Raw genomic sequence first — 26,649 nt, 5'->3', positions numbered from 1 at the left:
ACTTTCATATTTGTCTCAAGAAGAATTTGCCACGCTTAGACCAGGGGCGTTTTTGGATTCATTGGTGAGTATTTATTTATTATATTTTTATCTTCTATTTTAATATTAATGACAAAGGTTTTAGTTATATTAATAATATTCAGTTTCATGCATTCTTAAGTAATAGATGCTTTTGTGGAGATGTTAACCCATCTTGCGCGAAAGAAAATTACACCTTCGAATTGGTATCTTCCTGTGACATTTTCGGTGATTTCCTATTCCCTTCTTTGTTACATGATGCATGCCCATAGTTGCTTAATCTAAAGCTAGTTCATTGACAATAACTCTTAACGGTTCATCCGTAATGTAATCCTATGAGGCAGCACTCAAAGGCAGCATAGGTCCCTTCTTGGGCTTTGTCCATCGCCAAAAAATAAGAGAAAATTATATGTCTGACCTGGAATCCTGTGAGAAGGTATGTCAGTCTTTTCAACTCTTCATAGAAAAGTTTCTTTGTCAACCTGATTACCTTTTTTTTCCCTACTGTATATATCAATTTAATTTTTGTTATCACAAATATTAGATATTTATTCCTGCTCACGTTGGAGCAAAGTCAAATGTTGGACATTTTTATTTATATATTATCCATTTAATTTAAAGAATAAAGAGATTGAAGTATGGGACTCTCTACTCAATGCATTTGTGGTTGAAACAGAACGTAAGGAGACAACCAAAAAATTGGTGAGTGTTAGATAATTGCAATATTCAACACATTAATCGATCAATTATTCTTTTGATTATATAGAATTTTTTATTTATATCCAGTTGCTTGCTATGGAAAAGCTCTTCGAGAAAGTAGCATTTACGAAATTTCATTCCAAGATGGAAATCAACATCCTCGGACAGCCTAATGGGTGAGTGGACGATTATTATCCAAAATTATATAAACTTTACTAGAAAAAGTTCTTATGATGACCTTATCATACACACGTGTGTGTATATATATATATATTAATTTGTAGATTTGACTGCGGTATCTTTGTTATGAAGTTCATGGAACAATCAGATAATTATGTGAAGAGAAATCCTTCATTTCAGGTATGACTTCACAAACATCTAGTCATAGATTCATAGCTAAGAGCTCACACATGCCCACGCATAGTCCTGCACGAGCGCGCAAACACTTTTTTTTTACCCTATGAGGGAAATGGAGGGGAAGGTAAGGGTGACAAAATTTTAATGAGGTCAATTTAAAAAAATTGAAGAAATGAGATTTTAAAATTTGAATAAAGAGAATACAACAACGACAAAAGCCTTATTCCACTAGATGGGGTCGGCTATATGAATTACACGACGTCATTGTGCTCTGTCAACAACCCAGTCTTTAGATATGTTGTTAACCAAAAGATCTCATTCAGTGACCTCATTGAGTGTTCTTGTTCTTTGTCTGATCTACCCTCCTCACTGGAGTCTCTAATGGCCGTCTTTGCACATGTACAAACCACCTTAAGCGATTGTTAACCATTTTCTCTTCGATAGGCGCCACACCAACTCTTGCTATGATATTTTCGTTTCGAATCTTATCTTTTATTGTATGACCACACATCCATCTCAACGTCCTCAGTTTTGCTACTCCCACTTTATGCTCATGTTTTTCCTTTATTGCCTAATATTCACAGTCGTACAACATAGCTGGTCTTATAACAGTTTGATAAAAAAATTTCCTTAAGCTTCTCAGGTACCTTCTTATTGCAAATAACTTCAGTAGCCTTCTTCCATTTTAACCAGCCAGCCTGTATTCTATGAGAAACATTTCTATCAATTTCACCATCCTCATGTACAATAGATCCTAGGTATTTAAACTTTGATACTTAAAGAATGATTTGATCCCCCATCTTTACCTGCAAATCACCATTTTCTTGCCTTTCGCCAAAATTACAATGCACATATTCTATTTTGCTTCGGCTTAAGCAGAAAACTTTTGACTCTAAAGTCCTTCTCCATAACTCTAATTTTTCTCTTCTTTTGATTCCGTCATGAGAAATATGTCATCCGCAAAAAGCATGCACTTAGGGATTTTTTTTTTTTGAATAGACTCAGTTAGAACGTTCAGAACAGTGTCAAACAAGTAAGTATTCAAAGCAGAACCCTGAGGTAGGCCAATCTTAATAGAGAAGTTCCTTGTCTCACCTCCAGGTGTTCTTACACTAGTAGTCACCCCTTCATACATATCTTGTATGGCTTTGACATAAGCAACCCATATACTTTTCTTTGCCAAAGCCTTCCAAAGTATTTCTCTTGGCACATGATCATAGGTTTTTTCCAAATCAATAAAAACGATATGTAAATCCCTTCCTTTACTCCTATATCTTTCCATTAACCCCCTTAGTGAATAGATTGCTTCCATTGTGGATCTTCCTAGGATAAAACCAAATTGGTTTTCAGAAATAGAAGTCTCAAATCTCAACCTATGTTCAATCACTTTTTTCCACAACTTCATCGTATGGCTCATAAATTTTATCCCTCTGTAGTTTGCACAGTTTTGAATATTTCTTTTATTTTTATAGATAGAAGCTAAAATGCTTTTCTTCCATTCATCCGGCATCTTCTTGAAACGTAAGATTTCATTAAAAAACTTGGTTAGCCACAATTCACCCTTTTCGCCTAAACATTTCTAAGCTTTAATAGGAATATTATCAAGCCCAACGACTTTACCATTGTCTATTTTCTTGAGAGCTGTCTTAACCTCTCCGATGTGAATCCTACAATAAAAGGTCAAATTCTGATCATCTTTGCTAATTAGCAGGTCCTGTAAGTTCTGAGTTGCACAATCGCTTCCCTCATTAAACAACTTGTAAAAGTAAGCATCCCATATGTCTTTAATATCCCTATTAATAACTAAAATTTTACCATCTTTATCCTTTATACACTTCATCTGGTCCAGATCTGTCTTTTTTCTCTCCTTTTGCTTTGCAATCTTGTAAATATTTCTTTCCTCCACCTTTGTTCCTAACTTCTTATAAAACCCCTCATATGCTTTAGTATGTGCTTCGCTCACGGCTCTTTTTGTCTCTTTTTTAGTCAAACAATACTTTTCCCAGTTTTCTATACTATTGCACAAATGTATAGCCTTAAAACAATCTCTTTTCTGTCTGACTTTCTCTTACACATTCTTATCCCCCCACCAAGTCTCCTTCTCTCTCTAACCACAACCTTTAGATTTTCTTAAAATTGCTTTAGCTACCATATGCACTCTTTTAGCCATCTCTTCCCATATAATATTCGTATTTCCCTGCGACTCCAAGTTCCCTTCCTCCAAAAGGATCTTTTTAAAGAACTCTCGCTTCTCACCCTTTAACACTACAAAAAAATATGTCAATTGTAGCGGTTAGAGTGACACATTTCTAGCGGTTTTAACCGCAACAAATAACATTTGTAGCGGTTAACAAAACCGCTAGAAAACCAGGCGCAAGAAAAAATTTCTAGTGGTTATGGCAACCGCTACACATCATGGTCAAAATGCTAGAAACTTTCTAGCGGTTTTTAACCGCTAGAAAATGTCTAAAGGAAAAACATTTCTAGCGGTTATAAAACCGCTAGAAAATGTTCAACGGAATAAAATTTATAGCGGTTTTACAACCGCTAGAAACATGCTAAACCAAATCTATTTTGCCGGGAATTAAATAATTTCAGTAGCGCGCCGAAATTTCTAGTGGTTAGAGAACCGCTAGAAATGTTTGGGAAATTAAATTTTCCCGCCAATTAAATTTTTGGAATGGCGGCAAAAAAAATTTCTAGCGGTTTGAACTGCTAGAAATTTTGGCGCAAAATTTAAATTTGACGAAACATTTCTAGCGGTTTCGCTAGAAATGTTTACTGTGCCAGAAAAAAAATTTATGGTTTTTCATATTATAATTTTAAAAACCATTAAATAAATTATGTTGAAGAATTTTTGTTAATTTGTATAATTAGTTATATGTTACATTTTATATATTTAAATTTTGTAATAAACAATATGTAATTAAATTATGAGTGTGTCAAAAGAAGTGAATTTAATTTAATAAGATAATTGAATTGAATATTTAATAAGATAGTTGAATTGAAGATGATATATTTTGTAATATTGAACCTATAGTGTTAGGTTGAGGAGTATTTGAATCAGTTGAGGAGGGCATGACAAGTGTGAAGAAGAAAAATCTGAAAGAAAAGGAGAAATAAATATGTTAGTAAATTTTAAATAAAAACAAATAAAAGATACAATGAATTATAAAATAAAATTCACTTACCATACAGTAAAGAGAAAGAAACCACCATATGAGATAGTAAGAAAAAAAGAGAGAATTATGAAGAAGAATAGGAGAGGAAAGAAAAGAGATGGAGTAAATGAATGTAGAGAATATATGGTATTTATAGAGATCAGCGACACATTTGTAGCGGTGTTTTTGTAGCGTTTTATTGCATTTTGTAGCTGTTATTCATTTTCTAGCGTACACCTAACCGCTAGTATTTTGTAGCGGCTATATTTGTAGCGGTTATTAACCGCTACAAATTATAATTTTGTATAATAAAATTGTAGCGGTTATGTAACCGCTACAAATTTAATTTTTTTTATTTTTTAAAAATCTGAACGAATTTTAATTTATAGATATGTATTTGTAGCGGTTAATAACCGCTACAAATTATAATTTTGTATAATAAATTTGTAGCGGTTATGTAACCGCTACAAATTTAATTTTTTTTTATTTTTAAAAAAACTGTACGAATTTTAATTTATACATATGTATTTATGGACGGAAAATTTTTTTAATAATTTATTTTGGATGTTGCTATTCTCCATCATCATCCGGCCTGAAAGGACACATTTTAAAAAAATTTGTTAAATTTATAATGTATTTGGAAAAAATTAGTAATTAGTAGTTAATTATTTAAATAATTTAAGAAAAGACGTGTACCTGATAATTGGCAAATTATCATCTCCTTGAGGAAAGAAGTCTTCAAAATTCGAGGGTTGGAAGGGTTCACTGTCGTAAATAATGTCACCATCACCTATATCATAAAAATCCCGTGGCTTGAGATGAACGACCATATTCCAGTCTTTATGTTTCTCGTCCTCGACATAGTAAATTTGGTGTGCCTCAGAAGCAAGGATATATGGCTCATCATCTTCAGATGCCCCCGTATGAATAAGTCTAGAGAAATTAACTGAGGTGATGCCCAAATGGTCAGTAGCGAGTCCCCGTGAAGTTGTCGTATTTGCCCAGGAGCACTTGAACAGTGTCACGGTGAAAAGCTGGTAACTCAACTCAATAATGTCAATTAGCTTTCCATAGTAAGTGACGCCTCCAAAGCGCATATCGCCATCACTACTGCTAGCATAACATCTCGTTCTGAATGTCCCGCAAACTCCAGAGTTTTGTGTGAGCAATCCCTGATCACGTCCAACCGTACAGAACTTGAAGCCGTTGACATTGTACGCGGTAAACCTTCGTGCATGGTCTAACGGACCGAGAGAAAGAGCTTTGAATTCATCTGTGTATGGGCTGTTGTCATTACGTATTCGACGTGTAAACCAACTGGGAAACTCTTTGTGGACTCTTTTATCAATGTCAGCAGAACGCGCACGGCCCCGTAGCTGACGCCTGAGATAACTCCTAACTCACTATAGTAAAGTGTAATTTGTTAGAAGAGTCAGTAAGAAACAAATATAAAGTGTAAAAGCTAGTGAGCTTATATGATATATATACTTACTGCATGAAGGGTTCAACTTGGCTGCAATTTATCAAAACGTGTCTGTGTGCCTGGAGTTTCTCTGTAGGAGTGAGTCTGAAGAATTCATATCCTCCAACTGGTTTCCCAACAGGAGGAAATAAAGTTGATGTGGAAGGACCAGGAGGAGAATCATCTACACAACGCGGGCGGTTAAAAGATGTCTCCATGTCATCAAAGTACCTCGAACAGAAAGTTAGGACCTCATCTTCAGAATAACCTTATGCTATTGACCCCTCAGGCCATGCCTTATTCCTAACATATGATTTTAATTTTCCCAAGTACCTGTAAGTTAAAATTGCATTAATAATTACGAGTAAATGAAAGAACAATGTGAAATTTAAAGAGGCGGGAATAAAAGATAATCTAGTACCTCTCTATAGGGTACATCCATCGATAGTGAACTAGGCCAGCAACCTTTGCTTCTCGAACAAGGTGGACAGTCAAGTGAACCATAACAGTAAAGAATGATGGAGGAAATATCATCTCCAAGTGACAAAGTGTAAGAATAATTTTATTTTGCAGCTGATCAAGCTCTTCCGCTATCAAGACCTTCGCACACAACTTCTTGAAAAATGAACATAATTCTACCAAAACCACTGATACATCAGAAGGAAGTGTGTTTTTCAAGGCCAATGGAAGTAACTGTTGCATAAGAACATGAGAGTCATGACTTTTCAACCCAATAACCTTTCGAGCCTGCAGATCGATACACCTTGAGATGTTGCTAGAATATCCATCTGGTACTTTTATGTTCTTCAACGTCGAGAGGAAGATATCCTTGTTCTGCTTTGTCAAGGTGAATTTAGCTGGCTGAAACTTGTCGTTTTCATCAGGCCAAGCCTCTTCACGAATTCCCCAGGCCCGTAAATCTTTTCTAGCTGCGAGATGGTCTTTGGACTTTCTAGCTTCATTGAGCAATGTATATAGCACATTATCGCACACATTTTTTTCAATGTGCATAACATCCAAACTGTGTCGTAGCGAATTAGATTCCCAATAAGGAAGAGTGAAAAATATGCTTCTCTTCCACAATTGCATAGGTTACGTATCAGATGTCCCACGAGATCGTCGTCCTAATCGTTCGGGATCCACACTCTTACCAAACTCGACATTAACATCTTCTAACTGCCGCAAAATATCCATACCAGACAAAGTAACAGGAGGATCTCTCTTCTCCTGTTTCCCATCAAAGCGAATCCGTTGCAATCTAAGTCTGTGCTTGGAATCAAGGAACCGTCGATGTCCTATGAAGCACCACTTGCGACTGTGTGGAAGGCGACATGGCACAGAATCAAAATTGCACTCAGGACAGGCCAACCCAGTATGCACATTCCAGCCAGACAAAGTTCCCAAACCGGGAAAATCACTTATTGTCCACATCAAGGCTGCACGGAGATTGAATAGTTGCTTGTCATGTGAGTCATATGCCTCAACACCATTCGTCCATAGGTCGATCAATTCGTGTATCAACGGTTGCAGGTATACGTCAATATCATTTCCTGGTGCTTTCTTGCCAGGAATGATCATGGAAAGCAAAAAGGAGCTCTGCTTCATGCACATCCAAGGTGGTAGATTGTATGGAATTAACACCACCGGCCAGATACTGTAACTTGTGCTCATGTTTCCGAAGGGATTGAAACCATCGGTTGCCAATGCAAGACGTACATTTCTAGGATCATGGGCAAAGTCTGGAAATTTCGCATCAAATGCTTTCCACGCCTCCGAGTCTCGTGGGTGCCTTAACCTACCATCTAGATTTTCCTCAGTCGCGTGCCACCTCATGTGCTGAGCCATTTTTTATGACATATACATTCTTTGCAACCGTGGTTTCAAAGGAAAGTATCTAAGAAAATAATATATTAAAAATTTAAAATACCGAATATTTAAATACTAAATATCGACTCAATTTAAAAAAATTGATGACATAATCAATTGTTTTAAGAATTTCAAATATCGAATATTTAGAGACGGAACAAGTAACACACTGTAATAATTTGTACCTGAGAATTTTGGCCGGTTTCTTCTTTTGCTTTTTGCCCTTCCGTACCGACTTATAGCGTGACGTCTTGCATCTCGTACAAATCTCTTTGTTGGCATCATCTCCCCAGTATAGCATACAGTCATTTGGGCATGCATCTATCTTCTTATAGTTCAAGCCAAGCTTGTTAATAATCTTTTTTGCTTCGTAAAAAGATGGAGGGAATTCAGCTTGGGGGAAAGCATCTCCCAGTAATTCCAGCAACATGGACATCGCCTTGTCAGTCATACGCACAAGCATTTGATGTGATACAGCCTCACCAAGAATGACAACTTCGAATACTTTGTGCACCCAGAATAAAGAGGCTTGTCAGCTTCGGTCATGAGGTCAAAAAATTCCCGAGCAGTTTCGTTTCTTAGAAACTCCGGTTGAGGTCCCTCTACTTCATCTTCGTTGGGATTCGGGCTTTCGTGAACACCAAAAGCATCACGCACAGCATCATTCACGGCATCGGCTTCATCCACTCGAACTCCCATCCGTGAAACTACTGGAACTGACTCAGCACCCATATCTAGCCGTTCCCCATGTAGTTGCCAAAATACGTACTCTCGCGGAAAAGGCTTAAAGATTAAATGTTCCCTAACAATATCTTTGGGATGCCACTTTTTGAAATTACATTTAGGACAGGGACACTGAATCTTACCATTTACGGCAGCATTGGCGAAAGCAAAATCCAAAAAATAGTTTAGACCAGCCAAGTGTTGCGGAGTCGACCGGTGCAAGTTGATCCACAACCTATCCATCACTAATAATGCTCAAATTTCGTGAAAATATGACACAGGAAGCTCAAAGAGAAGTTAAAATGGAATTCAGTTGGAGTGCTTCAGCTTATAAAGGAGGCTGTCAACGAAGTGGAACGGTCATTTTTTTGTTGCGGTTACAAAACCGCTACAAATTTGTAGCGGTTTTAACGAAAATTTTCATTTTCCAGCGGTTATTAACCGCTAAAAATTCAAAATATCGGTTACAAATCGATAGAAATTTTTAGCGGTTTTAACGGGAATTTTGTCTCCAACGGTTTTGAAATTTCTAGCGGTTACAAAACCGCTAGAAAAGTTCGCGTTGTAATGAAATTCGGTTGAATTTTCTAACGGTTTTAGAACCGCTACAAATATTTCGCCGTGATTTTCTTGCAGTTTATAAACCGCTAGAAATGATATTATTTTTAAATATTAAATATAAATACTGCGCAATAAATTAATAACATTACAAAAATAAATATTTATTAAATTAATAAATGATTCTAGAATTTTTTTGATTAATTAACATGTTTAACGTGTTTAATAAATTATAATGTTCATGTTATAATAAATAAATAAATATTTCAATATTAATTAATACTTGACATAAATAAAATTATAGAAATAAATAAATAAAGTAAACAAATAAATATAAAATTTAAATAAATATCTAAATAGTATATAAAATCATAAAATCAAAATTCTAATAAAATCCTATACAATGAAAGCAAGATAAATCATGGGTGAGGGGTAGAAGCAGCATCATCGTGATCATCCTCTGCTGGATCCTCCGGCTGGGGGTGGGCAGGCTGCTCAACCTGCTGGGACTAGACTGGCGGATGGGGGGGTAGGGGCGGGACTGGTGGCAGGTGTAGGTCAGGGATCTCAGGAATCGAGATGTTTGGAGCTATACTGACCACCACATGACGCATAACCGTAGCAGCTGCCAAGAGCTGGTCAAGTTGCACCTGGAGCTGACGATCATGCTCCTGCAGCTGACGATCACGCTCCTGCAGCTGACGATCACGCTCCACGATCCTGGCCTCTATCCTGGCCTCGAACTCTTGTCTGAGCTCCTCTCGCAATTCCTCTGAGGATGAGGAACCCGGCCGCTTCGCTCTCGCACTCACTTGAGAGCTCCCGGCAGTATATGAAGGGCCAGCGTCACTTGAGCGAGGCAACCTAGTCGGTGTAGGTCCAAGTCCAAGCCCGCTAACTCGACCAGGGTGCTGCGGCCGGCCACGACCTGCTAAAAGTGAGGCGGTGGGATCCAAGGCAGACCCCTGAGACTCACGCAACTCGGTATCGACCTGAGTCATCCGTGCCTACCAAAATTAATATAAAGAAGTTAATTATAATATAATGATATTTACACTGTGATATTATATTAATATTTAATTTATTACTTACCGCTATCTCCTCAACCTCATCCGACGCACACCCGTCTCGAGGTCTATACACCATCGGCCACATCTCGCCATAAGTGGCCGTGTATCCCCGCTCCTGCCGTATCTTTTCCCTCTGTAAATGAAATCAAAGAAATAATTAGTTACAAATTAAATACATATACATATTTAATAAATTTATTTCAAGTACTCACAATCTCGTCATAAGTGATCGCAAAGCTCCTGGATCCAACCCTATGACGTATCGTCTGATGCCTGACACTCCCAGCATTTCTCCTAGAAAGAGCCTGAAGCAAAATGTAAAAAAATTAAATTAAATTAGTCAAGTCGGATAAAAAATAAAGAAATTATAATTAATACAATATTATCATACCATCTGGTCAGCCGTCATCCTAAAATAAACGTAACTAGACCAGTCTTGCTCCGGGACTCCACCAGGTACATCTGCCAGTATCTCCTGGAGGGGCCTCGTCCTGTCACCTTTCTTCTCCCTCCACAGGTCGGCCCTCCTGTTCTTCCATGCCATCCCAAGCCTCTTGATCGTGTCAGCCCTCAACTCCTCCCCCAGAATAAATTTACTCTATGATTAAAATAATAAATTAACTAAATAACAAATTATAAACAAATAATTAAGCAATTTCAATAAAAATATTTAGTTTTTAACTAATTTAAGAATATTATAAATAAAATATAAATTAATCAAAAACAAATAATAATTAAACAATTAAGTAATTTAAATGAAAAAATATTTTTACTCAACTAAATTTAAAATTATTATGAGTAATAAATTAATGAAATCAATAACAAATTATTTTCATTTAACTACTTTTAAATAATTTAAATAAAAAATATATATATTCATTTAACTACTTTTAAAAATATTATAAATAACAAACAAATTAAATAAATAAAAAATTATAATCAAACAATTAAATTATTTGAAAACAAAATATATAATCATTTATTTAAATTAAAAAAAATTATAAATAACAATTTTATATTACCTTCATCATTTCCCAACCTTGCTGCTTCTTCTCTGAGGTGATCTTCTTCCAGTCCTGCACGTAGATGGGGAACAGCGTCCACTGCTGACCAAGGAGGCGCACGTAACTGGCCACCTTTCTTCGTCAGTTGGCCCAACTCATTGAGCGGCACAACCACTCGTCCGCTCGTCGTCATAGACAGCTCTCTGGCTGTCAGCCTCCTATAGGACCTGTTCCCCTCAGTGTCTGCAAAATTTAATTAAGAAATAAATTATATATCAATGAATTAATACAATTTCTATATAAATTAAATACTTATCAAAATTTAAAAAAGTTAAATAAATATTAACCGACAAATTCCACCTCAAAACAAGCCTGATGTCTCGGAGCAGGACGCTGCGCAGCCTGGGGATTCTCATTCCCCTGATCCTGCTCCACCTCCTCCTCCTTGTCAGCAGCATCAGCATCAGCATCAGCATGGGGTTGCTCATCCCCAGTAAAATGAGCCTCCTCAGTCCGCTCAATATCATCCTGCTCCATAAAACTGAGGATATCCTCCTCGCTGAGATCGTAGTCATGAATGCTGGGAAGTGGCTCACCAGCATCATGATGAACCTCACTGGGTCCAGCTCTCTCAGGATCAACTAGGTCCTTCCCTGGCCGACGACTCATCCTAATAACAACAAATAATAATTATTTATAAATAAAATAAAAATAAAAATTATTTATAAGCCACAACATAATAAATTAAATAAAATAAAACATAAAAATAAAAATTATCTATCAATAAATTACTACTTTTACCTGAAAATAAGGATCTGTAACTGAACTAGAACTCGAATATATTTTGTGGAGAAAATTCAGCAGAGCTTTGCTTCCTGAACGATTGAAGAAGTGAAAGTGAAGGGGGTATATATAGGCCGAGCATTTCTAGCGGTTCTGGGAAAAACCGCTAGAAAAGCCTAACGGTCACCAAGCGCCTCGGGAATTTACAGAAATTTCTAGCAGTTCATGTAAAAACCGCTAGTAATTTCTAGCGGTTTTTACATGAACCGCTAGCAATTTCTAGCGGTTTCTAGATGAACCGCTAGAAATTTCTAAACTCCTCGGGAAATTAAAACCTTTCTAGCGGTTCATGTATCAACTGCTAGAAATTTTCAGTATCTAGCGGTTTATTGGCTTGAACCGCTAGAAAATAAACGCTACAATTTTGGCGCCAAGTTCCTGCCAAAACCCGGAAAATTTTCTAGCTTTGAATTTCTAGCGGTTAGGTGATAACCGCTAGAAATATGCTGGCAATGGTCAAACCGTCTGTAATTTGCAGCGGTTTTTCTAAAAACCGCTAGAAATGTTCCGCTGCTAATTCAACATTTTCTTGTAGTGTAACTGTCACTACTTAACTCTAGGGTTTATCACTTGATGATACTTTTGTTTGATACTCTTAAAACGCACATAAGGGTAAGTACTCTATGTTGTGTAGTCAACCCATCCTTAGGAATCACTTTACAATTAGTACACAGTCTTCTGTCCGGATTCTTAACCAAAAAGAAATCAATCTATGATTTTGAGGCGCTACTCTTGTGCATGATTAAATGCTCCTCTCGCTTCTTAAAACAAGTGTTGACAATCTTGAAATTATATGCAAGTGAAAAGTTAAGAATAGATTGTCATCCATTGTTAAGCTCTCCAAAACCAAAACCACCATGAGCCTCAGCAAATTGCCCTCCTTCCTTGCCAACATGTCCATTAAAGTCCTCACCGATAAAATTTTTTTCTTCAAGTGGTATGCTTTGAATCAACCCCTCCATATCTTTTCAAAAATTATCTCTAAGGTGTGTCTCTAACCCAACTTGAGGTGTGTAGGCACTTATGATATTGAAAGTATCCTTTCCAACAATTATTCTAAAAGATGTTATTCTGTCCTCAAACCATTTAACCCCCCCACATTTTTCTTCCATGTTCCGTCCACAATAATACCAACATTATTCCTTGTACTCACCTTTCCTGTGTACCAAAGTTTTTACTCTCCAAATTCCACGGACACTTCTCTAGCCCATTTAGAGCTGGTAATATGGGTTGAACCCGCGGGTTCAACCCGCCAACCCGCCAGTAAACGAATCTTTCCAACCCGCACCGCCAGGCCCGCAACTCGCCGCGGGTTAGCCCGCCAACCCGCGGGCTAACCCGCATATTTTTTTTTTATAAAATTTTTAAAAATTATTATAATTGTATTATTATATATGATATTATATCTAAAAAATTAAAAAAAAATACCTATATAATTTATTTGGTATTTCCAATCAAATATTTCAAGAAAAAAAGTAAAAATATCATTATATTTTTTTAAATATTGAATAAAAAAATAATATTAAAAGATTAAAATTTTTTTTAAAAAAAGTAAATAATTGTTGGCGGGTTGGAGGGCCAACCCACCAACCCACCTTGGCGGGTTAGGGTTGGCTAAAAGCCAACCCGCCTTCAAACGACGCTTTTCAACCCGACCCATATGGGTTGAACCCATCACGGGCCAACCCGCAACCCGCGGGTTGGCCCGTATTACCACCCCTAAGCCCATTTAGTTTCTTGAAGGTACAAGATATTAATCCTTCTGTCCCTCATAACTCTTACTACCTCCATAGATTTCTCGTTCAAAATCCTAATATTTCAAGTACCAAATCTAATCCTCCGGTCAAAAAAAAAAAAGTACCAAATCTAATCTTGCTCTCATGAACTAACTTCTTTAGCCGCCTCCATCCAAAAGAGTGTGGTAGCCTTTGCTTATTTAACACTACATCTGGGTGACGATGTAGCGGCTTTAGCTCACTTCTCATTATACTCGAGCCATATAGCGTGTTACTTCTAGGCAACGACCTCGCAATAGCATAATTTTTTCATTGACGGTTCATGAGATTCGACAGGTTTTTATATTGGCTGTCGAGGCCTAACACAACCCTCCTCCTTTATCCAGGTTTGGGAACGGCTATGATATGTAAAATAAAAAAGAGTATTAAAAATTAATTAAAAGCTTTTAACTCTATTTCTTCAATTTTTTAAATCAGTCTTGTTAAAATATTCATTCTTCTTTCCTCTCCTCCATTTTCTTCATCCTAAACAGACCCTTGATCATATAAATGATACGGACAACTATGTAGTTTGACAGTGAAAAAGAAAGGGACGATTTGGCTTTGAAGTTGCTCAACTGTGACCTAAACCAAGAAAAACAAAATACATATGACAAAGCAAGACGCCACTATGCACAAGTTGAAAAGCAAGATGGCAATAAAAGATTACGAGTTGGCGAGGTGAATAGACATGATCGTTTACAAAAAGGTATGGGTATTTGCATATAAAATATATGTCCATGACAAACTCAATTATTTTTATATATTTTGATATCTTTTATATGAGTTTTGTCAACTTAATTAGTCCCTTTTGATTTTAATTGATTGATTAATTGATTTAATATGTTTTATTTTGAATTATTATTTTATAGGGGCAAAATTGTCATATTTTGGTTTAATTGTGACTAATTGATTTTTGAGGACAATTAATGCTACCTTATCTTTAAATTTTTGCTTGCAGGTTTTTGGAAGATTTTGAAAATAAAAAAAAATAAAATAATAAAAGGGAGGAGCAAAACGCAGCGTTTTGCTCCACCCCTAATATCTAATATTCATCTTCTTCAACGGACGCCGAACGAAACGGGGAACGAGCTGCGCGGTTGGAGAAAAACAGGGGAAGCACGAACACACCGACGAGCTGAGCGGCGGCAGAGAGAAGGAGATAGACCAGCTGATACACGCACAGAGAACGCGACGCAACTATTCTTCATCTTCTCCAGGGAGACCGAAGCACGAACAGGGAGGACGCAAGCGGCGCTGAAAACAGAGCAAGACGCGAAGCGGAACACGAGCTCGTGACGGCGAGAAGCAGGAGCTGGGCGACGAACCAGTGAGCGACGGCGCCTTCACCTTCTTCTTCTCCTTGCCGGCGCACAGAACGACTGAGACAGCAAAATCAGTTCCGTCACCGTCTTCTTCCATGGAAGCCTGTAACAGAGCTCTAATTATGGCATTTTTGATGGCAAACCGAGGCTAAACTTCATAATCTTCCAATTCAACAATAATGGCAAGAGCTTTGATCAAGGGGAGTTTTAGTTGCTTTAATTTCTTACTCAATAATTGTTTAACAATTCCTAGGTCTTAGGATAGTTTTTCTGATTGTTGGGATAATTGTATTGCTTAATCTGATTATATTTGGAGATTATAGTGACTGGATTATTGCTTAGCATTTGACATTGGGCTGTTTATAACTTTAATTTCAATTATAATGTTGTGGTTATGACATTTGTATTGATTTTGGAGTTAATATATTGTAATTTTCTGATATGGTTTGGAATTTTGGATCATAGTCTCTTGCTAGCTTTAATTCTGTTATTTTGGATTTAAGAGTTCTAATTAAGCATTGATTTTTAACATCCTTAATCCCATTTTACTATTTTGGCGGGAGTTAGTAAGTTGGGATTTTAGGAAAATATTTTGTGGCAACTCGAGGTGGCTCGGTTATTGGATTAAAAGCTTAATTATAATTCTTAATTCATTGTTTTTAACTCCCACATCTTTTAGAGTGATGATTGCCTACATTGTTGAATTAAATGATTGATTATTATCATTGTTACTTGTGTGTCTCATTTTCATTTCTTTAATCTTCATTCATTTTAATCATTTTTATATTAAAAAAAAGTATTTTAATTTCAATTTAATTCAAGATGTTTACTTAGCAATTATCAAATCAAAAATCCTTTTTTATAGTTTAGGTTACTTGCATTTATTTACTAAGATTTAATTTCATTTTCGGCTCCTCAAAGTGAATACGACCCGGATTGTGCACTATATTGCATTAATTCCCAAAGTGACAAATTAAGGGCAAGTTAACTTCAATCCAACTCATTTTACATGTCATTTATGAAAAATCTAATAAAATTAGTTGAATTTTTTAGACTTTTAAAATTTTTCATAATGATTTTTGGCCAAAAAATTGTCATAACATTCAAAAATTACTCCCATTGAATTGTAACCCTCTCTTATATAGCACTCTCGTCTCCATTTTTTTTATTTCTTCTCACCATCTTTAATTATTTCTTACTATTCTGGTCGCTAGGATCTTCCGAAGGTTATGCATTGCCTACAACAGATTTAATAGGAAGGGTTTTTATGAGGCAGAGTAAAGATATAAGGAAAAGGATAATGGATGATGATGATGAGGAGGAGGTGATTGTGGGGGAGTCAGCTATTGGAATTTGGGGAGGAGGAGGGTCAGGAAAAACAGCCTTAGCAACCCATATACATCATGAGCTTATTAATAATGACATTAAAGTTATTTGGGTAACTGTATCACAAAATAGCATCTTGCATTTGCAAAAAGTGATAGCCAAATCAATTGATTTGGATATATCTGATGAGTATGAGGTTAAAACAATTGCCCTGAAATTATTTCAAGCATTCAAAGAGATGAAGAAATGTGTTATTATTTTAGATGATATTTGAGATCATTTTTTTCTACAGGACGTCGTATTTCCCATATCAGATAATCGAATTAAATTGATTTTGACTACCCGTATAAGGGAAGTGTGTCAAGGTATGGATTGTAAGAAGGTAATAAAAGTGAAGCCTCTAGATGAAGAAGATAGTTGGGCTTTGTTTGATGAGTTTTTGGGATTATTCTGTAAAGAACTGTCTTCGGAAGTGGAAAATATTGCACAGAATGTGGCACAAAAATGTGAGGGTTTTCCCCTAGCTATTGTTAGAATCGCGACAAGCATGAAGTGGAAAACAGAAGCTAGAGAATGGAGACATATGTTGGAATTTCTTGAAAACTTGGGCAATGGGCAATATGAAATGGGCAAATGTGTATTTCCAGTTTTGAGATCTAGCTATGATTTCTTAACTAACAAATTCCAAAGATTCTTCCTATATTGCATCTTAAGTACCGATGGAAGTTTTGATAATGACGATCCTGATCATTTGATAAGAAGATTTGTCTATGAAAGCATTGATGAGAGAGAGAAGTTGGGGGCGCAGTATAACGAAGGCTGGAACATGTTACGTAAATTAAAGAATCATAGCATGTTGGATTATGATGATGGTTATTGGATGACAAACAAATTCCTTAGAGTCCTTGCCGCTGGTATTGCGGAAGAAACTGGTAAAATTATGAGAAAAGCTCATGAGAAGTTAACAGAAATACCAAGTGATGACCAGTGGAAAGAAGATCTACAAAAAGTTTTTTTTGATGTGGAATAAGATACAAACAATTCCAGATGGCACATGTCCTAGGTGTTCTCAACTTTCTACATTGCTTTTGAATCACAATGCAAGACTCAAGTATATCTCAGACGATTTTTTTAACAACATGCCTACTCTTAAAACACTTGACTTGTCTGAGACTGGAATCAAACGTTTGCCCAGCTCGGTGTCTAGCTTGGAATGTCTCACCGCATTGTTACTTTCAGGATGTAGAAAATTGAGTTTCATTCCATCATTAAGAAAATTGAAATGCTTAATATCATTGGATCTATTTTTTACTGCCATCAGTGAAGCACCTGTGGGCTTGGAATCATTGGTCAATCTCAGATACCTGAATCTGCTCCATACAGATAAGCTGGTAATGTCAATATCGCTCATGTCCAAATTGATCAATTTAGAGCATCTTGAGCTCGGTGGTCCCCTGTACAAAACAGATGTGACAGTACAAGGTACACAAGGTTTGAAAAAGCTGGAAGTTATAGTAGCCCATTTTCGTGACGTTAGTATATTCAATACCTTTGTGAGCTTCCTGGGCAATAATTGTGCAACCAGAGGCTATCATTTAACTTTACAGGGTAGAAGTTACGATCTTGGCCCAAGTGATGTTCTCTGCAATGGAAATGCTATCATAGAATGTCCCATGAAAAAGGTGGTTATCAAGAATATGGTTTTGGGAAATGAAAAAGTAATACTCCCTGCAGACATGAAGGAGTTGGATATGATTGATTGCCAGCAAGGGACAGGTGCTGGACCCCTATGTACTGTTTTATCATATGGCCACAACAATGATCCACACGAAATTGAACTGTTGGATATTTGCGTCTATGAAGATGTGGAGTACTTGTGGTGTTGCAATTGCCCCTTTTGCTCCTCTTTCCAACTTGTTGGACGTCTAAGACTCTCCCGTTTGAACAACCTGAAAAGTTTTGTGTCGCCATATGCTGATTCCTTGCATCAATCCACCCTATTTTCTCGTCTCACAGATCTTGAAATTCATGATTGCGACAGCATGGAGACTCTGATCGCGTTTGGGTTACCAGCACTCCTCCAAAACCTGCGCACCATTTGTGTTAGTAGATGTGAGGAGATGAAAGAAATAGTTGAAGAGGATCATTCTGTACCGGAACTTGTTGGTGTTGACGAACTCATGGCCCTTCTGAATAGCTGTTCGCCCCCTACTATTGAGCTTCCCATGTTGACATCTCTTGAATTGTTTGACATGCCACAATTAGATCTCGTATACAGAGGCACCATGATCTGCCCTTCTCTCCAAACATTCTATTCTGAATCTTGCAATCAATTAAGGCCCCCTCTGATAGTGAACCCAAATAATGGAAATGTGCTTCTAAATAAGACGACCCTGGATGGGTGCTACTGGGAAGTGACTAATCAGGTCCGTATGTGCCCCCACTGTTTAACTTCATTTTATATTATGTTGATGATTAATATACTTCATGAGCTTCTCCTCCCGCAATTAGAATGCCTAAAATTAATTTATTATATTAGAGCCAAATAATCATATGGTACGAAGTCGAATTGCAAAGTTGTTTGTGGCATGCCTCTCAATTATTCTAATTCTTTTTGGTAATGTAATATGCAGGACACGGTTATTGCTGTGTGTGACACTGAAGATGATAGGACCTGATATCCTTTGAGTCATTATTTAAAAACTACTTTTGATTCTATATTTATGTTTTGTGCTTCTATATTTATTCAATTACGCTATTTTAGTCGGTACATTTATTTATGATGAAACTAGGTTTGTAATGCAACTACTTGCTTATAGCAACAAAACTATTTTATTGGAAGAATGTCATGAAGACTTATTCAAGGAACTTTTCTATACTGGACTCAAGTGGAATTACATAGGCAAATTTACATATGAACTCTGAACAAGGGACTTATTTATGAATAAAACCTTACTAACTATACTAAAATGCTTTCAAGTATCTTAAAATTGGTTGTCCTCAGTTTCTGTTTGTAGGACAACATTTTGGAGAGTGATTTGTTTCTATTTATAAGACAAGTTAGAAAATTTGAGAATTATCTAGTACTTTTTTTTTTTTAGTTACTGACTTACCTCTGTCGGAGGTTCACATGTGCACGACACGACAAATTTGAAAATTTGAGAGTTATTTAATTTTTTTTTTTTAGTGACCTGAGTGAGAAAAAAAATTAATTTTGAAGTTAGAAACATATACGCTAGTAAGAAAAACATATAGAGGATGTGATGCGAAAATTAACAATAGAGGGGGTGTATAATATTTAAACTTGTACTCTCGAGTGGGTGCGCTAATAATTAACTGGAAAAATATATCTATAATATTTGAGGACAGTTTTGCAACAAAAAAAAAAATCCTGTTTACTTTTATTTGATTTTTATTGTTTTAAATAAAGTGATTTATTTTTGTATATTTTTATTTGTTATTTTAATATAATTTATTGTTATATTTGCAGTGAAACCATTTATTCAATTCTCATTTGGTTGTCGACTTTTTTTGTTCAAGTGAAATCATTTAAATTTTATATGGATTAGATTGTACATGGTTTTCAACATTTGACAAAATAAGTATTCAAATGACAAAAAAAAAAAAAATTGATTGTAAGCTTTTAAAAATTTTATGTCACAAATTTAAGAAAATGCACATGGCATATCTATTCTTCAAGATACTATAGGTTACGTTTGGTGTGAAGTATTAAAAATGAGGGATAAGGATTGGAATTGGGTTGAAAACATGTTAAAAAGATGCTTAACATGAGTGTTTTCTTATCAATGGGATTAGGCAATCCCAGATAGATAGGATTGGAGAATACCACCTCCCCTCATGATATTTTCCAATTCCGCATATATGGGTTTGTCTCATCCCAAGTATCATACAATTACTCATACTAAACACTCTTTTAATATAGTTTTGCACTTTCAATCTCAATCCTCATCCCTTATTTTTAATACTTCATACCAAACAGAACCTATATATTAAGTATGAATGCCAGCCATACAATGCAAATAGGTATTTTGCCATCATGAATCAAAAAGCTGACTTTGAGGAAAGATCATATTGTATTCGTAGTTGAATTATTTTCAAAATTAAGATTTGAAATTTGTAATTAAACTTTTGAAAAACAAAAAGAAAAGATATGGCAACAGAAAGAAAGAAACAGAATTTTCCTTTTTTGAGAGTAATGCCGTGAGGACAAGAACTGATTATTAATTATAATTATAAATGAATAAATAAACAGAAGTGGTTCATGTAAATAGTGTGTTAATCATATAAAATTAGAAGTCCTCCTATATGGCATGAGAATATTCTTTTTTTTTTTTTTTGAGCTGGCATGAGAATGTTCAAATTCAAATTATTTACGGGTACGCTACTCCAAGTACGACTCTGTTTCCAGCGGGCCTGCATTATCTTCACCATATATAGTAATCAATCAGACATCGAAAGGCAATATTGGATTATTATCAACTCCTATTTTAGTAGCTGCCGGCACCATGAGAGACAGAGATCTTTCTTCTTATCGCAGGTTAGCTGATTTCTACAGTGTATATATATTGCCATTGCTTGCTTGTGAAGTAGCAGAGAGTTAAGCTTGTGAATTGAAGGAAGAGAGATCTGGGATTGCAGCGTAGAGAGAGAGAGAGAGAGAGAGAGAGAAGGAGATGGAAGGAAGTAAAGGAAGTAAAGGTGGTGAAGTGAGAAGGATCCATATAGTGTACTTCCTCAGTTTGATGGGTCGTTCTGAAAAACGTCATCTCATACGTATTCATTGTCTGGCTTGCAGTGGAGTCTATCTTCGAGGTGTTTTAACTTCTCTGTTTCTTTCATTACATTCCCGTGAAATTCCTTGCACGTTTCTGTTACCTTTAAGAAAATTGTTCCCGCTTGCACGTCATGATTTGTTGACTCTCACTTCCAATGTTGTATGCTTCCCTCTTCTGTCTTTTAATACTTTCTTTCTTTCCCTAAATTTTAAGGTTTTGGACTTCTCTTTGGAACCTGAAAACCACATTATTAAGTGTTGTAAGAAAAGTTTTTTATCAGTCAAGATTTAGTGGAAACACACGGATAAGAACGGCGTGAACTGTGGTTTTGGTTTTTGAAACGCTGGGTCTGCAAATTACAGGCACCTCTGTCTCTGTGTGTAGCACCCTGTTCCTCGCTTTCTCAGTTCATGATTTATGGACTTTGTTCATGTGATAACACATGTGAAGAGGTGACCACCAAGCGGTTAGGTCAACTGGTAAGGGGTCATTCTAACTTAACCAAGAGTCTTGAGTTTGAATCTTGGGCATGCAACAGCATTAAATACTTGGTGGTAGGCTAACCGCCTTTGGGGTCCTATGATGGCTGATATGGATTAGTCTGAGCTCGTTTTAGTACCTGAAAGATGGCCTGACTCAGGATATTGGATGGAGACATCCAAAAAAAAAAACATGTGAAGAGGTGGATTGGGAAGCAAGAGGGAGGGATTTGGCAGAGACGTATGCATGATCCTACAAGAGGAAGAATGAATTGTACCCTTATGCTCTACTTTTGATTTTTTTTTTTTGGGAGTGAGTTGAAGTGTGTGATCTGTGGATTCAAATTGGTAGTAGGAGGTACGAGACAAGGTACTTGTGGCAAGACTTGTTGGATGATGACCTCATTACTCCTATCCCTGATCATGAATACGTCCTCAGGATCTCAGATCCAGCCTCCCCTTTTGGTATGTCCTTCAAATGAAATAATGCAGCATTCTCCTTCAGTAACAATTTTCAGAATAAGTTGTGTCAGTATTTGTTGAGAAGCCTCTTTGATTATGCAGAAACTGTTATGTTTGGTCCAAGGAAAGCTTCCATATTGAACGAGGAGATTCCTGTTCAAGTGTATGATACAGAAGGCAAACAGCTACAGCAGAAGCACCCATTGCTACCAAAAGAACTTCAACTTGAAAGATTTCCATATTTCAAACCAAATTCTCCAGACAAGCTATCATCAGAAATGAGTTCCGATAGGTCCACATTAGCAGATGGAAGTGAATCTGGTGAAGTTGAAGCAGACAAACTTGAGAATCACTCGCTATATTTTTCTCTGTATCAACCCAATTCGATGAACATGAGCAAGCATCAAAGAAACGAAACTGACAAAACTGATACGTCAGAGACACTATTTTATATATCACTATCATCATCATCTTCTTCTTCTTCTTCATTATCTCCCTTGAAAGGAAGCAAGAGATTTTCAACTGGAGCTTCTAATTTGTTTCGCAACTTGATCACGTGTGGATGATAATAACGTTAATGCACAGATTCGCAAACATGATAGATTTGGAGGATCAGCCAGGAATGTTGGAAGTTGTTGGAATTCCCAGCAGCATGATGAAGCTAGGTAATTAAAGATTATGACAAAGATTAAAGTTAGATGGATTTTTATAAAGATGCGTTCGGTATCGGTTTCTTTTTAATAGCATGAGGTTTCATATTTGCAGAAAAAGCTGTGAGGAGAAGAGCACAAACAAGAAGAAGAAGAAGAAGCTAGGCAAGTTTCTGAATCAGATTTCTCACAAGCCATTTGGTGGGTCAACTTTCACGTGAAATAGTCATTTTGACCCCATCAGTTTCCACGAGCCCTGTCCAAATTAATTTATTTCATGTCATATGTCACCTGTTAATCAAATTAAATTGAGAATATTTCAATATTTTCAGGTTCTAAATTTGGATTTGTCGCTATAAATTTTTCTACCCATCGAACTAGTTAATCCGCTAATTGTTCTGATTTTTTATTTAATTTTAAAATTTAAATTTCAGTTCAATTTAACATTTTAAAATCATTACAGTTCTAGCCTTACGTTACCAAACGGGATCTTCTTCTACTAGCTTATCCTCACCTTTAGAGTGTTGAAGTTTAAGCTTACCTTGTGTGAATGCAGAATTTCTGAAACGTCACAGCGCTTTTTTTTTTTTTTTTGTAAATTCAGAATTAATAGCTATTTCTATTTATTCGGATCACTGATTCATTTACCATTTCCGACAGCTCCTTGTCTTTGGTTGCATGTGGCAGCTGCCGTTTTTAACATAGGAGTATAATAATGTGCAAAATATTTTATTTAAAATTATCGTATTTGATGCTAATCTTAAATTGTTGTAAATTAAATAGGAGTATAATAATGTGCAAAATATTTTATTTAAAATTATCGTATTTGATGCTAATCTTAAATTGTTGTAAATTAACGTAAGTTTACTAATGCTCATTACCGGAACCTAAATTAATAAAAATATTTAAAAACTAGATTACTTCCTCTGGTCCTAAGTGGCGGCTAAATTAAAATGTTGGTTAAAATTAGTTAAAAATAATAAATATATAAGATATGTAATTTTTTTAAATATACCCTTATTTTATGAAAATGATGAGTGAAAAAGAAAAACAGGAAAAGAAATGCAGGAGAATGATTGAGAAAAAGATATGAGATACATATATAAAAATGGGCATCATTTCTATCATTTAAATTAATAGTTTAACGTTGGAGATTTAATATTGTATAAAAATATTATTATAATATCACATAATAAATAAATTGGAATTATTAAAAATTTTGTTTTAGTACTCCTCCGATCCTTAATATAAGACCCATTTAATTAATTTGATTAGATTAAAGAAGTTAGGTAAGTTAGTTAATTATAAAAAATGTGACATGCTTTTCCTAAAACACCATAATCATTTTTCTTAATACCCCCTCTCCTTCTTCTACTTGATTATGGTTGAGGGAGTATCTATAAAGGTAATTTAGAGAAAATTAATAAATATGAGAAATCAGTCTTATATTTAGGACCAAAACCAACTCAAGAATTGGGTTTTATATTAAGAACCGGAGGAGTATTTCAATTTGGAAGCATAACAAAACAATATCTTTGAATTTCACCTCCAGCCTGCCCCTGCGCTTTCGACCTAAGCCCAAAGTAGCAGGGCCCCTAGTGCCCTCTTCACAGCCCAAGCCCACGTTAATACAAAGCCGCTTCATTACAGCTCCCTAATTGTTTAGTTAATATTAATCTATTAACGCGATTTCTTCTGTGTTGAGGCGTCAAGTCAGCAGCACTACTGCTTCTTACCAGAGTCGGTCGTCCGCCACGCTTCGATCCTCAACTTGAAGTAGCATGCAGTAAGTTTCTCTCTTTGCTCTGCTTTTCTATTTGATTGGCATGTGACCCGATTTTCATCTTCGTTTTGTCACTATCGGAATCTGCCTTTGCACGATTATTCATTCTCTACTTGGACAGATTTAAGAGTGATCAATCTCTGAAGTTGCGATTCATAATCTTCATTTCTTGATTACTTTGCTCGATCAAATCGCATGCATGTTAAGTAAAGGTAGATTATTCGGTATGTGCAGGAAGAGTAGATTAGGTTTACTGACGAAAACTCAAGCCCCAAACTTATAAGCATTCATAAATTTTTGGACTAGTGGTTATAATATAAATTGGGGGTTATAAATTTTTATATATACACTTATATTTTTGTTATTGCCGCATGTTAAAATACATATATATACTTATAAAAATAATAAATAAATAAATAATATCTTGGTAATTTACCATCAAAACATAATTAACTTTTTTTTTTTTTTTTGAGTTTGATGCTTTGGTTTTACCGTATAATTTCAAAAATCGTGTGGTCTTTAGTAAAGTCACTTTTGCCGTGCTAAAAAAATTTCCCAATAATAAGGCACCGTGTCATGCAGCTGTAGAACAATGTATGCTCTGCGCCCTCACATGAATACTACTCCTCTGGTTCTTAATATAAGAACCATTTAACTAATTTGATTAGATTAAAGAAGTTAGGTAAGTTAGTTAGTTATAAGAAAAGTGACATTTTTCCTAAAACACCATAATCATCTTTCTTAATGCCTCCTCTCCCTCTTCTATTTGATTATGGTTGAAGGAGTATCCATAGGGGTAATTTAGAGAAAATTGATAAATATGATAAATGGGTCTTATATTTAGGACCAAAATTAACTCAAGAATTGAGTCCTATATTAAAGACCGGAGGAGTAGTACAACGTCCCATAATCATTTAGGTGAAGTACTTCTACGCTGTGATTGAAAAACTATTTTACTGCTTTCCAAACAAGCCCTTAAACTTGCTTAGGGTCACAGTAGGTAAATAGCTGAAATAAGTTTTTGGTTTAGGTTAAAATGATACAAGAGTTTATACTCTTCTGGTCTTAAATATAAAATTTATTTTACAGTATAAAATATAAATTACACTATAAAATAAATATTATATTTAGAATCGGAGTAGTATTAAACAACTCTAATCATTGAGCACCCTTCCCCAAACCCCTAAAGCCTGCAACACTACTGTCTCAACTCATGCTTTAATTCATGACTTGCAAGGTGTAATACCTATTAAAAAAATAAAAAAAAATGAAAATTATTGATATCAAATAAAAAACTTCAATAAAAATTTATTGTTATTTATGAATTTAGTGATGTCAACGCTAAAGAAAATGTTGTTATCAAATATGGTTTGAGATTTAATAATTTTGAACTTATTTTTTTGTCATTTTTTCTTAAATATTTAATGTTTAAATATGTTTAACACAGACTAAAAAAAATTTTAAATTTTATTAACTCTCATTTAAAATTTAATAACTCTTCAACTCTATCTCTATTTAATATACACTATATTTTATATAAACAAAGTCAACATAATAATAAATAAATGATAAAATTGTACATTTATGCAAAAAATTTCTTTCAGTACTTTATAAATAGAACTAAAAATGTCTTTTCTTTCCGTCCATAAATAAGAGCAGAGGAGTATTCTTTTGTTATATTGTGAGTTGGCAAGTTGAATGCTTCGGTGTAGATGCTTTGTAATAAGATGGAGTATTAGTCAGTTTAGAGATTAGAAGTTCAACAACCGATTTAAACATGAAAATAGGTTTTAAATAAAAGGCGTTTCCCGCTTCCGCCAACGGAGTCAATCGGCCCATCAGACAAGAATCTGTCCTTTCTCTCCTTCTCATCCACCATTCTGATAAAGCACTCTGTCATACAGCTGCACTGTACAATGCACACACTATTTATTTCAGACTCACTCTTCCCCCAAAGTCCTTCGTCTTCATCATCATATTCCTATTCTGTGGACTCGACTCACCTACTGTTTCTCACCGTGATCAGCTGTCCGCCATGCCTCAATCCTCAACTTGAAATAGCATTCAGTAATTTTCTGTTTTTGCTCTGCTTTTCCATTTGATTATTATTATGTGACCTCATTTTCATCTTCGTTTGTTGTCGTTTCTGCTTCTGCCTTTGCACAGTTACTCGTTATCTACTCAGACAGATTCAAGGTTGGTCGATCTCTGAAGCTTCTTTGCGCACAATAATCTTCATCCCTTCATTGCTTTGCTCGATCAAATTCCATGCATATTAAGGAAAGGTATACG

At 35.6% G+C, this 26,649-nt stretch overlaps 3 protein-coding genes across 3 annotated transcripts; all 3 read left to right on the top strand.

Annotated features, from left to right (window-relative positions):
• Positions 1-16,161: 16,161 nt before the first annotated feature.
• LOC114731393 (probable disease resistance protein At1g61190) lies at positions 16,162-17,217 on the top strand. The gene is made up of 2 exons (XM_028918545.1): positions 16,162-16,383; positions 16,480-17,217. The coding sequence occupies exons 1-2, from the start codon at positions 16,162-16,164 to the stop codon at positions 17,215-17,217; spliced, it is 960 nt and encodes a 319-aa protein (XP_028774378.1).
• Positions 17,218-17,326: 109 nt separating this feature from the next.
• On the top strand, positions 17,327-18,552 carry LOC114731392 (uncharacterized). Its single transcript, XM_028918544.1, has 2 exons — positions 17,327-18,457; positions 18,526-18,552. Exons 1-2 carry the CDS (start codon positions 17,327-17,329, stop codon positions 18,550-18,552), a joined length of 1,158 nt encoding a protein of 385 aa, XP_028774377.1.
• A 2,161-nt stretch (positions 18,553-20,713) lies between these two features.
• LOC114731391 (uncharacterized) lies at positions 20,714-22,490 on the top strand. The gene is made up of 3 exons (XM_028918543.1): positions 20,714-20,745; positions 21,818-21,927; positions 22,027-22,490. Exons 1-3 carry the CDS (start codon positions 20,714-20,716, stop codon positions 22,488-22,490), a joined length of 606 nt encoding a protein of 201 aa, XP_028774376.1.
• Positions 22,491-26,649: the final 4,159 nt, after the last annotated feature.

This window comes from Neltuma alba, unplaced genomic scaffold (genome assembly GCF_004799145.2).
Source record: "Neltuma alba isolate B1F8T4 unplaced genomic scaffold, ASM479914v2 tig00012826_pilon, whole genome shotgun sequence".
Lineage (NCBI taxonomy): Eukaryota > Viridiplantae > Streptophyta > Magnoliopsida > Fabales > Fabaceae > Neltuma > Neltuma alba.
Note: the sequence above shows the minus strand (reverse complement) of the source record. Positions and strands in the feature narration are given on the sequence as shown.

Bases quoted from the DNA above. Each gene is read 5' to 3' on its own strand.
- LOC114731393 (XM_028918545.1), top strand. From the start codon at position 16,162: ATGGATGATGATGATGAGGAGGAGGTGATTGTGGGGGAGTCAGCTATT. The intron at 16,384-16,479 runs GTTAAAACAATT...TTTTTTCTACAG, and splicing joins ATATATCTGATGAGTATGAG to GACGTCGTATTTCCCATATC.
- LOC114731392 (XM_028918544.1), top strand. From the start codon at position 17,327: ATGCCTACTCTTAAAACACTTGACTTGTCTGAGACTGGAATCAAACGT. The intron at 18,458-18,525 runs GTATACAGAGGC...CAATCAATTAAG, and splicing joins ACATGCCACAATTAGATCTC to GCCCCCTCTGATAGTGAACC.
- LOC114731391 (XM_028918543.1), top strand. From the start codon at position 20,714: ATGAGAGACAGAGATCTTTCTTCTTATCGCAG. The intron at 20,746-21,817 runs GTTAGCTGATTT...AATTGGTAGTAG, and splicing joins GATCTTTCTTCTTATCGCAG to GAGGTACGAGACAAGGTACT. The intron at 21,928-22,026 runs GTATGTCCTTCA...TTGATTATGCAG, and splicing joins AGATCCAGCCTCCCCTTTTG to AAACTGTTATGTTTGGTCCA.